The following is a 12370-nucleotide window of genomic DNA, read 5'->3' on the forward strand; positions in this document are numbered from 1 at the left end:
GCGGTTTGTCTCGTGGAACCAATCCTTTAAGTCAGTGGTTCCCAACCATCGGACCGCAGACCGGTACCGGGCCGCACAAAAAGAATAAATAACCTATTTTTTGAAAAATGACCAAAATGCCTTCACTTGTCCCTCTTGACACATTCCAAGACGCCTGTCTGGGTCACATGATAACACACCTCGTCACAGGAGGCCTTCCACTTCAGTCTGGGGTCAGATACCTCTTTAGGGCTGGCTCAGGTTAGCCTAGCCTTAGTTAAGCTGCTATAGGCCTAGACTGCTGGAGGACTTCTTAGGACACAACATATTGAAATGTATATTTATCAGTTTTTCACAAAATCAGGGGAAACATATTCAAAGAATAACATTTTATTTCTCATTTTGAAATCAAAATTAGATAAAAAGTCAAAGAGCTGTTGATAATGAAGACGATTCCTTTGTTCCCTCCTATTTGCTACATGAACGATAAACTCCTGCTGCTCTCTACTGGATGAAGCAGCTCACTGCCGATCTGAGGTCAGATTCATTCTAACAACCATGAAGTATTTCTCAACAAATGATTCTTTATTTTACAAAATATCCTCTTAAAATGAACAAAAGAGGAATTGATAACGATGAATGAGTCAGGTTGACGTGCCTGATAAACATGCAAACAGCTGCCTGATGCTCCACCAAGTCCACGTGGTGCATTCAAAGGCGCTCCGACATCCGGAAACATTGTGTTCTCACCTGACATTAAAGAGTTGAAGCTGATGTGAGTGATGCTGAGTAAGATATATTTCACTGCTGTGATCATTTCATACTAATACAGGAAGTAAACATCTAGTCTTTGCTTCATCAAACTGGAGCAGAGTCCAGAGAATGATGCTACCATGCCAACAGGCTACTTAAATAAAGGCTCTGACGGATGCTCAGTGGAACCATCTTGGTCCGTATCATCTTCTCACAGAGGAGCCCCCTGGTGGACATTAGGGAGAATGCAGCTGGAGCATCTGGTCTCTGGTTCAGGTTACGGGGATGTGGACATTTGGACTAGAGACACGAGCTGAAGACAAAGACGAAAATGAAGACCAGATGGAGCATCTGATCTCCTCTACACAATCTTCACCATCATGTTGGTATATGGTGAATACTCTTCCCCCTCCTCCTCCTCCTCCTCCTCCTCCTCCTCCTCCTCTTCCTCTCCCTCCCTGTCTTTCTTCTCTTGGTTGGTGCTGTGCGCCGCAGGCGGGGCCCTCTGGACGCGTTTGGGCACAGCATAGTCGTCAACGCAGGGGTTGTACGGGTATTCGTGACCTTTGGGGTCAGCCTCTGCCCCCATGACCCTCCAGGCGTCTCCCCTCACCTCCTCCGGGTCGTCATACAAGGAAGCAGGGGGGGCGGGGGCGGCGCAGCCCTCGGGCTCGTCGTAGATATGTTCCAGCTTTCTGTTAGCTGCCCCGGCGTCGCCGCTTGGGAAGACGTTCCTGATCTTCATCTCGTCGATGCTGTCGTAGAGCGGGTCGGTGCCGGTTTCCGCCCTTTGACCCAAGGTCAGCAGGTCGGACACCAAGAGCGCGCCAATGGTGTCGAAGGGGAGAGAGTAGCCGGGATCCTGTGGGGTCACAGGAATGGCAGCTGGGGGGGGCAAGGCGCTGTCCCCCGGCAGGTTGATCTGGGAGTAGGTCTGGTGGGGGCCCGGCTCGGCGTGGGGTAGGGGGAGGCTGGAGATCATCTTCACCTGGTTCTTGTGAGGGGGCAGGGGGCCGCGGGTATCCAGAGTCAAACTCTTCACACCCGTCAGCATTTTTTCCACCGGGGGCTCCAGACGGGTCTGAAGACAGAAGAGACGGAACCAATCAGGTCAAAAGCCTTAGAACTTAAAAACAGAAGTAAACTGGAAGTTGACGGCGGAAACAAAACGGCCGCCAGCCGCAGTCAGAACAGAACCCCGCTGCTATGCTAAGCTAGCTGCTAAGGCTACTTCGTCTAACGTTACCCTGCGCGGCACACAGTCTGCACGACACCATTCATTAATATATATATATATATAGTCTGGAATAGTGCCGACCTGGAGGCGCTGCTGTGGTTTCTGATGTGAAGGGGAGGAGCTATCCTTTTCTCGGTGATGACTCTTCTGTATGGGAGGAGTTTGGCTCACCATGCTGTAGACGCCATCAACCTCCTGCACACAGAAAACAAGGATATTTATTGCAATTGATCGTTTATTATCAGCCAAGGATATAACATTTAAAAAGTAAAAACTATTAAAACTTCCTGAAAGCATGTCTTTCCGCATGTTTTAAAAGTAATCAACTCATACTTACTTTATTTCCAAAATCAATAAATCATCTTTGATTCAAAATATTGCAATAGTACTTTGAAAGCGTGGCGAGATACGCTGTGAGCCCACCTGAGCAGCAGTGGATTGTGGGACATGGCCCCGGAGTTGCGTCCTGTTTGGGACCAGCGGCAGGTCCTCAGGGGTCTCAGGACCTGTCTGATAGGACGTCTGTCTCTGAGGGAAGGAGATCCGCTGCCGGTTGATGGCGGACTCTACCTCCTGGAACAGGAAGTTACCTCGTTGGGTCTCAAACTCAAAGCTGCCCTCGCCGGAGTCACACCGCCGGCCGGCCTCGAAGGAGAAGGTGGACTAGAGGGGGAGGGGGGGGGGTCAGTGTCCGTGTGTCTCTGGTTGACTCTGTCTCCATGGCTCTGTGTGTGTCTCACCTTGTCCCGTCCGAAGCGTCTCAGGTACCTGTATGGCCAGGTGAGCAACTCCTCCCCGTTCCTCCCCAGGAGCAGCAGAGCGTCCACGTCGGCTCGCAGGAATCCGTCTCCCTTCAGCCGGCATCTCTCCGAGGCCTCGGTCCTCCGAACACACACCCTGACGTCACGCACTGTCCCCCACACAGACACACACAGACACACACTGACGCTGATCAACAGTGACGTCATCCAGAGCAGATTCATGAAACCCAGATGGAACGATTACAGGACATTCATTTAATCTTGATATCCAATGATACTTAAATGGAAACTCTTTAAATGGACATGTGAGCTATTAAACTTCTTCTTAGTGTTGCATGTGGTGATTTATATCTACGTTTACTTCTGTTTACGTCACTTCCTCCGTCTGCGGCTTCTTCTTTATACGGTTTAGCTACCTCCATACGGTTACATATCTTTGTATGCAGTGACGTGCGGTCACTGGAGGCACTGCCTCCCCTATGTTATCATGAAATGTTAAAAAAAAGATATATATATATATTTTTCCACTGATCTGTAATAGAAGGGTAATGATTAGATTCCAATCAATCCAATGATTATTATGGGCAATATCGCCGAATTTGTGTCGGGGATATACGGGGGGGCGGCAGCGACGTGCGGTGCCTCCTCTCGGATTGCGCAATCCCTCATAAACCCGGTTGAGCGGCGCGTGTTTTTGCTCAATTTGAGCATGTGTAATTATTGTGTCTATATGTCTCCAATGTAATGTTTGTACAGTTTGATCACATGTCCCCACATCCCATAGTCTGGGTCCTGTATTTCACGTGTTTTTGTCCTGTTAATCTGACATAACGCTGCAGTGAAGACGCGGTGAGGAGGCAGCCGGACTGTGCGCCTCCCTTCCTGCTTCTCACTGCTGGAGGCTGAGTCAGTACCTCCGTCCCCCTGAAGGGGGCGTGTTGAGCACACGGCTCCTTCTGCTGTTGTTTGTCTTCACGTATTACGGACAGATGGCATCGTTAGCACGTGCTAGCTAAAACAGTCAAGTAACGTTAGCAAACGTCAAGTGCACATCATCAGTCCTTTAAGACTGAAAACATACAGTCTGAATCGGACCGACCAAAGACCAGCAATAATGTCTCACAAGACAAAGAGACGGAACTAAAAGAAGATAAAGACGACTTTTACACCAAAGTCATAGAGATGTTTGTCCAGAAGGTGAATGGACTTAACGTAATTTACAAGGTAAGAGCACGCAGCCAGTTGAATGGTGAATTGATGCTACTTTGTTGAATTTGTAAATCTGACTTTGAAAGAGTCGGTGCCTCATCAGCCACCAACCTCACCGCACGTCACTGTTTGTATGGTTATTTAACTTCATATGGTATTTAACCGTATCTTTTTTTCAAGAAAAAGACAGATGACCCCGACTCCTTGGTTATTGTCCTCGGTGACTTTAACAAAGGGAACCTTCAGCTACGAACTTCCTAAGTTCAAACAGCTTATTAAATGCCCGACCCGAGAGGAGAACACGCTGGACCTCTGCTACACCACAGCAAGCAGGGCCCATCGCGCTGGACCACTGCTACACCACAGCAAGCAGGGCCCATCGCGCTGGACCTCTGCTACACCACAGCAAGCAGGGCCCATCGCGCTGGACCTCTGCTACACCACAGCAAGCAGGGCCCATCGCGCTGGACCTCTGCTACACCACAGCAAGCAGGGCCCATCGCGCTGGACCACTGCTACACCGCAGCAAGCAGGGCCCATCGCGCTGGACCTCTGCTACACCGCAGCAAGCAGGGCCCATCGCGCTGGACCTCTGCTACACCGCAGCAAGCAGGGCCCATCGCGCTGGACCTCTGCTACACCGCAGCAAGCAGGGCCCATCGCGCTGGACCTCTGCTACACCGCAGCAAGCAGGGCCCATCGCGCTGGACCTCTGCTACACCGCAGCAAGCAGGGCCCATCGCGCTGGACCACTGCTACACCGCAGCAAGCAGGGCCCATCGCGCTGGACCACTGCTACACCGCAGCAAGCAGGGCCCATCGCGCTGGACCTCTGCTACACCGCAGCAAGCAGGGCCCATCGCGCTGGACCACTGCTACACCGCAGCAAGCAGGGCCCATCGCGCTGGACCTCTGCTACACCACAGCAAGCAGGGCCCATCGCGCTGGACCTCTGCTACACCACAGCAAGCAGGGCCCATCGCGCTGGACCTCTGCTACACCACAGCAAGCAGGGCCCATCGCGCTGGACCACTGCTACACCGCAGCAAGCAGGGCCCATCGCGCTGGACCTCTGCTACACCGCAGCAAGCAGGGCCCATCGCGCTGGACCTCTGCTACACCGCAGCAAGCAGGGCCCATCGCGCTGGACCTCTGCTACACCGCAGCAAGCAGGGCCCATCGCGCTGGACCACTGCTACACCGCAGCAAGCAGGGCCCATCGCGCTGGACCACTGCTACACCGCAGCAAGCAGGGCCCATCGCGCTGGACCTCTGCTACACCACAGCAAGCAGGGCCCATCGCGCTGGACCACTGCTACACCACAGCAAGCAGGGCCCATCGCGCTGGACCACTGCTACACCACAGCAAGCAGGGCCCATCGCGCTGGACCACTGCTACACCACAGCAAGCAGGGCCCATCGCGCTGGACCTCTGCTACACCACAGCAAGCAGGGCCCATCGCGCTGGACCTCTGCTACACCACAGCAAGCAGGGCCCATCGCGCTGGACCACTGCTACACCACAGCAAGCAGGGCCCATCGCGCTGGACCACTGCTACACCACAGCAAGCAGGGCCCATCGCGCTGGACCACTGCTACACCACAGCAAGCAGGGCCCATCGCGCTGGACCTCTGCTACACCACAGCAAGCAGGGCCCATCGCGCTGGACCTCTGCTACACCACAGCAAGCAGGGCCCATCGCGCTGGACCTCTGCTACACCGCAGCAAGCAGGGCCCATCGCGCTGGACCACTGCTACACCGCAGCAAGCAGGGCCCATCGCGCTGGACCTCTGCTACACCGCAGCAAGCAGGGCCCATCGCGCTGGACCTCTGCTACACCGCAGCAAGCAGGGCCCATCGCGCTGGACCTCTGCTACACCGCAGCAAGCAGGGCCCATCGCGCTGGACCTCTGCTACACCGCAGCAAGCAGGGCCCATCGCGCTGGACCTCTGCTACACCGCAGCAAGCAGGGCCCATCGCGCTGGACCACTGCTACACCGCAGCAAACAGGGCCCATCGCGCTGGACCACTGCTACACCGCAGCAAGCAGGGCCCATCGCGCTGGACCTCTGCTACACCGCAGCAAGCAGGGCCCATCGCGCTGGACCTCTGCTACACCGCAGCAAGCAGGGCCCATCGCGCTGGACCACTGCTACACCGCAGCAAGCAGGGCCCATCGCGCTGGACCTCTGCTACACCGCAGCAAGCAGGGCCCATCGCGCTGGACCTCTGCTACACCACAGCAAGCAGGGCCCATCGCGCTGGACCTCTGCTACACCACAGCAAGCAGGGCCCATCGCGCTGGACCTCTGCTACACCACAGCAAGCAGGGCCCATCGCGCTGGACCACTGCTACACCGCAGCAAGCAGGGCCCATCGCGCTGGACCTCTGCTACACCGCAGCAAGCAGGGCCCATCGCGCTGGACCTCTGCTACACCGCAGCAAGCAGGGCCCATCGCGCTGGACCACTGCTACACCGCAGCAAGCAGGGCCCATCGCGCTGGACCACTGCTACACCGCAGCAAGCAGGGCCCATCGCGCTGGACCTCTGCTACACCGCAGCAAGCAGGGCCCATCGCGCTGGACCTCTGCTACACCGCAGCAAGCAGGGCCCATCGCGCTGGACCTCTGCTACACCGCAGCAAGCAGGGCCCATCGCGCTGGACCACTGCTACACCGCAGCAAGCAGGGCCCATCGCGCTGGACCACTGCTACACCGCAGCAAGCAGGGCCCATCGCGCTGGACCTCTGCTACACCGCAGCAAGCAGGGCCCATCGCGCTGGACCACTGCTACACCACAGCAAGCAGGGCCCATCGCGCTGGACCACTGCTACACCACAGCAAGCAGGGCCCATCGCGCTGGACCACTGCTACACCACAGCAAGCAGGGCCCATCGCGCTGGACCACTGCTACACCACAGCAAGCAGGGCCCATCGCGCTGGACCTCTGCTACACCACAGCAAGCAGGGCCCATCGCGCTGGACCTCTGCTACACCACAGCAAGCAGGGCCCATCGCGCTGGACCTCTGCTACACCACAGCAAGCAGGGCCCATCGCGCTGGACCACTGCTACACCGCAGCAAGCAGGGCCCATCGCGCTGGACCTCTGCTACACCGCAGCAAGCAGGGCCCATCGCGCTGGACCTCTGCTACACCGCAGCAAGCAGGGCCCATCGCGCTGGACCTCTGCTACACCGCAGCAAGCAGGGCCCATCGCGCTGGACCTCTGCTACACCGCAGCAAGCAGGGCCCATCGCGCTGGACCTCTGCTACACCGCAGCAAGCAGGGCCCATCGCGCTGGACCACTGCTACACCGCAGCAAACAGGGCCCATCGCGCTGGACCACTGCTACACCGCAGCAAACAGGGCCCATCGCGCTGGACCACTGCTACACCGCAGCAAGCAGGGCCCATCGCGCTGGACCACTGCTACACCGCAGCAAGCAGGGCCCATCGCGCTGGACCACTGCTACACCGCAGCAAGCAGGGCCCATCGCGCTGGACCTCTGCTACACCGCAGCAAGCAGGGCCCATCGCGCTGGACCACTGCTACACCGCAGCAAGCAGGGCCCATCGCGCTGGACCACTGCTACACCACAGCAAGCAGGGCCCATCGCGCTGGACCTCTGCTACACCACAGCAAGCAGAGCCCATCGCGCTGGACCTCTGCTACACCACAGCAAGCAGGGCCCATCGCGCTGGACCACTGCTACACCACAGCAAGCAGGGCCCATCGCGCTGGACCACTGCTACACCACAGCAAGCAGGGCCCATCGCGCTGGACCTCTGCTACACCACAGCAAGCAGGGCCCATCGCGCTGGACCTCTGCTACACCACAGCAAGCAGGGCCCATCGCGCTGGACCACTGCTACACCACAGCAAGCAGGGCCCATCGCGCTGGACCTCTGCTACACCACAGCAAGCAGGGCCCATCGCGCTGGACCTCTGCTACACCACAGCAAGCAGGGCCCATCGCGCTGGACCACTGCTACACCGCAGCAAGCAGGGCCCATCGCGCTGGACCACTGCTACACCGCAGCAAGCAGGGCCCATCGCGCTGGACCACTGCTACACCACAGCAAGCAGGGCCCATCGCGCTGGACCTCTGCTACACCACAGCAAGCAGGGCCCATCGCGCTGGACCACTGCTACACCGCAGCAAGCAGGGCCCATCGCGCTGGACCACTGCTACACCGCAGCAAGCAGGGCCCATCGCGCTGGACCACTGCTACACCACAGCAAGCAGGGCCCATCGCGCTGGACCTCTGCTACACCACAGCAAGCAGGGCCCATCGCGCTGGACCTCTGCTACACCACAGCAAGCAGGGCCCATCGCGCTGGACCACTGCTACACCACAGCAAGCAGGGCCCATCGCGCTGGACCACTGCTACACCACAGCAAGCAGGGCCCATCGCGCTGGACCTCTGCTACACCACAGCAAGCAGGGCCCATCGCGCTGGACCTCTGCTACACCACAGCAAGCAGGGCCCATCGCGCTGGACCACTGCTACACCACAGCAAGCAGGGCCCATCGCGCTGGACCACTGCTACACCGCAGCAAGCAGGGCCCATCGCGCTGGACCACTGCTACACCGCAGCAAGCAGGGCCCATCGCGCTGGACCACTGCTACACCGCAGCAAGCAGGGCCCATCGCGCTGGACCACTGCTACACCGCAGCAAGCAGGGCCCATCACGCTGGGACACTCAACCACGTCATGGTCCACCTGATTCCTGCATACAGGCAGAAACTAAAGCTCTGTGAACCTGTGCTGAGGGGGTCCAAGAAGTGGACCAGCGAGGCGCTAGAGGACCTCCGGGTGTGTTTTGACTGCACAGACTGGGATGTTCTCAGGAAGCTTCTCACAATCTGGATGAGTTCACAGAGGCTGTAACTTCCTACATTGGCTTCTGTGAGGACATCTGTGTCCCATCATGCACCAGGGTGAGTTATAACAACGACAAACCCTGGTGCACAGCGGAACTCAGGAAACTACGTCTGCAGAAGGACCAGGCATTTAGGAGTGGGGACAAAGACCTGTCCACAGAGTCTAAATACAGGTTCATCAAGCTAACGACTCTGCTTCAGTTAAAAGAGGCTTCAAACACCTCACAAACTACAAGCCCAAAACCTGTTTGTGCCCCTTCCATCCGGCAGGAGGTTGAGGTCCATCAGGACTAAGACCTCCTGCCACACTAACAGCTTCTTCCCTTTGGCAGTCGGGCTCATCAACAGAGCGCCCCCCCCTGACTGACTGACATCCCACGATCACTCTCTTACACACTCTCACACACAGTTATGTAGAGCGTGGTTATCTGTTCCATGTTTCATTCCTCTAGCTTATGGCCTTCTATTTTATACTATTTAATTATAAATCTGTAATGAACATTTTTTTGTCTTGTTGTCCATTGCCTGATTGTCTTACTGTCCAATGTTATGCACCAACCGCCATGTCAAATTCCTTCTATGTCTCAAGTACAATAAATGTTTCCGATTCCTATATAAAGAATAGTAGGAAGACGGGTGGAGGGGAAGCTAGGACCCTGAAGACGAGTCACTACTCTTCTGTGGGAGTCTTAATTGTTTGTTGTTTAAAATCTGGGCCATTTATACCAGTAGAACCAATAGAACCAGAAGAACCAGCAGAACCTGTAGAACCAATAGAACCAGAAGAACCAGCAGAACTAGTAGATACAATAGAAAATGCAGAACCGGTAGAACCAGAAGTACATGTAGAACTAATAGAACCAGTGGAACCAGCAGAGGATGAGTGGAAACACTTCAAACCACACGCCAAAGAAACACACTTCTCAACTTCCTGTTAACAAACAGGAAGTTTGTCCTGTGAAGATAAAAGAATAAGAAGTAGCCAAGTAGCCGTCAACTACACACACACACACACACACACACAGTGTCTGCACCCTTACACACCACCCAACACCACCTAACATCTAACACTAAGATATTACTGGTAAACCAGCTGATCTTTTTTCTGTCAGGTACAAGTACTGCTACTGGACTACAGTACTAGTGCTAGTACTTGGATGGACTACTCTCAGAGTATTGAGGAGGAAGTATTACCTGTCTCAGTGCCGCTGTACAGGGAGTTGTCCTCCATTCCGGCCTCTTCATGGACTCCTTTTCCTCTCTTTGGCTCACTCCACTTCATCTGTCACATATTGATCCGATAAATCATTGCGATCACATCTTACTTCTCTAAGCAGAACAACTCACATGATATAATACAAACCAATACATAAAATAATAAGATCAAAAAATAAAATGTATTGGATTAAATGTGTTACAATACAAACCGAAACATAGTAGAATAATACCAATACTAATGTATTTCATTAAATATGATATAATATTACCCAACACAAAGTAAAATTGAATCGACTGGACCAACACAATGTATCTAATGCAATGTAAGACAAAATCAGATGTCACATGATCCCAGACCACCTGCACAGGGGGACCATGCGTTCTGGGATCATGTGACCAGGTGGTGGCTGTTTGCAAACTGGACTGTGAGGACCAGCAGCATGTGGACTCAGTCCTCCTCCCAACTGATCCCAGAGCAGAGGCTGAGAGCTGGTACCCGCCGGTACACATGAGAGCGCACTTCCTGTCACACAGGGACGGAAAGAGGAAGCGACAAATGCGCTATTTATAGCCTCACCAACCAGCTCACAACGCTTTGACCCCTTTTACAAAGGGAACCAACGAGATCGGCTGTAGGGTCGTTGTTGTCTTTCTGGCAACAAAGTTCCCCTTTTCCTCCCCAGAGAAGAAGCTTCCATTATACAAAATCCACTTCTTCTAGAGCATCAGCTCTCTGATGACATCAAGCATGGACAAAGTCAACATGACACGACTGAAGATTAAAAATAAAAACATATGTCTGTGTGTGTCTGTGCGTGTACCCACAGGGAAGGCAGTCTCACACAGTTTGTGTATCCAGGCCTCTAGTTGCAGTCGGTCTGCAGCGAAGACGAAGGTCTTGTCGGTGGTCTCGATGAGGAAGGGTCCCGTGTCTCTGGGACATCCGTCCACATCCACCTCCGACACCCGGATGCAGTCAGACAGGCGGATCACCTGGGGACCCATACACGCTCATCGCCACGGTAACAGAAATGACACCACTAGGTGATGGAAGTAGAGGAAGTCAAGAGCAGTCACTTGAGTCCAGTAGAGTCCAGAGTTTACTGCACTCCAGTACACCAGAGTACATTAGTAGAGTTGAGGAGAGTAGAATATATACTACAGGGCAGTAGAGTAGAACACCATGTACTGGAGTACCTTTGAGTAGAATATAAGATGGTGTATGTGAACAAGAGAAGTGTAGACTACACTAAAGTAGAGTATACTCTACCTTCTTGTGTTCTTGCTGCTTTCGACTTTTCTCAACATTTCCTCCATCTTTACACTCAAAGAATTCAAGTCTGGAAATCGAACAGGAACTTTCTCTGAAGAGGATGCACCAGACACGCTTCCACTTCTACGCACACACACAGACACACACAGACACACACCACAGACGTACACACACATTAACATTGTTGCTCATCAGCTACGTCACACACCGCGTTAGCTTAGTGCTGTGGTAGTTTCATCTCTGTTGTCTTGGCATTAGCTCTGTGGTAGTATTAGCTTTGTTGGGTTAGCATTAGCTCTGTGGTAGCATTAGCTCTGGTGTGTTAGCATTGTTCAGTCAGCCCTAGTCGTACCTTTCCAAACCTCTGCTGCTGCAAGTAGAGCATCCCTTGTTTCCTGATGTCCTCTTCCATGACCACGCTGCAGCTCCTTCTCTCCTTGTCTCACTCCTCTCCTCTTTGTGCTCCACTTTCCTCACCTCCTGCTAGTATTGCCTCTGACTATTCACCTCCTCTCTCTGACTTTCTGCTTCCTCTTCAAGTTCTCACCTCTTGTTCTCGTTATAATGACTTTCTCCTTTTGATGATGTTCACCTCCTCCTCTATGGCTTTGCTCCTCTTCACCTCCTTTTCTTTTCAACGTGATTATTTATGGTGTTCTTCTTTTCCCTTCTAGTCTCCTTCCTCCTCGTCTCTGTCCTCTTCTTCTCTGTGGTCTCAGTGTTGCAAAGAGACGTCATCTGTGTTTCCTGTCGTCAGCCTGTTGAAACATGTAAAGCAGAACTAATGGTGTGAACTCCTCCTCCCTCCTTCTGAGACATTTTAAAGCTTTTATTCATATACCCCGTCTCATCAGCTGTGACTGTTGTTCTTTTTTTCTACTCACCAGCTGTCCACATGTGTCCCTGTGTTCTCCTGTCCTTGTGTCCTCCTATCCTCCATGTCCTTGGCTTGTCTTATCCTTGTCTCCTCCTAGTAGCGTGTCCTGTGTTGTCTTATCCTTGTCTCCTCCTAGTAGCGTGTCCTGTGTTGTCCCATCCTTGTGTCC

General features: G+C 54.0%; 1 protein-coding gene across 1 annotated transcript; it reads right to left on the bottom strand.

Annotated features, from left to right (window-relative positions):
• Positions 1-543: 543 nt before the first annotated feature.
• Positions 544-12365, bottom strand: dok2 (docking protein 2). Its single transcript, XM_037482841.2, has 9 exons — positions 12209-12365; positions 11677-12082; positions 11322-11447; positions 10877-11044; positions 10028-10115; positions 2710-2879; positions 2393-2632; positions 2051-2164; positions 544-1813 (listed from the first exon to the last, which is right to left on the bottom strand). Exons 2-9 carry the CDS (start codon positions 11734-11736, stop codon positions 1094-1096), a joined length of 1686 nt encoding a protein of 561 aa, XP_037338738.2. The 5' UTR covers positions 11737-12082; positions 12209-12365; the 3' UTR covers positions 544-1093.
• Positions 12366-12370: the final 5 nt, after the last annotated feature.

This window comes from Pungitius pungitius, chromosome 5 (genome assembly GCF_949316345.1).
Source record: "Pungitius pungitius chromosome 5, fPunPun2.1, whole genome shotgun sequence".
NCBI classification, from domain to species: Eukaryota; Metazoa; Chordata; class Actinopteri; order Perciformes; family Gasterosteidae; genus Pungitius; species Pungitius pungitius.

What these genes read in the sequence shown, in the direction of transcription:
- dok2 (XM_037482841.2), bottom strand. Translation starts at nt 11,736, where the DNA reads ATGGAAGAGGACATCAGGAAACAAGGGATGCTCTACTTGCAGCAGCAG. An exon ending in GACGCTTCGGACGGGACAAG is followed by an intron (nt 2,633 to 2,709) that starts GTGAGACACACA and finishes CTCCCCCTCTAG; the next exon opens with TCCACCTTCTCCTTCGAGGC. An exon ending in CACAATCCACTGCTGCTCAG is followed by an intron (nt 2,165 to 2,392) that starts GTGGGCTCACAG and finishes TTCTGTGTGCAG; the next exon opens with GAGGTTGATGGCGTCTACAG.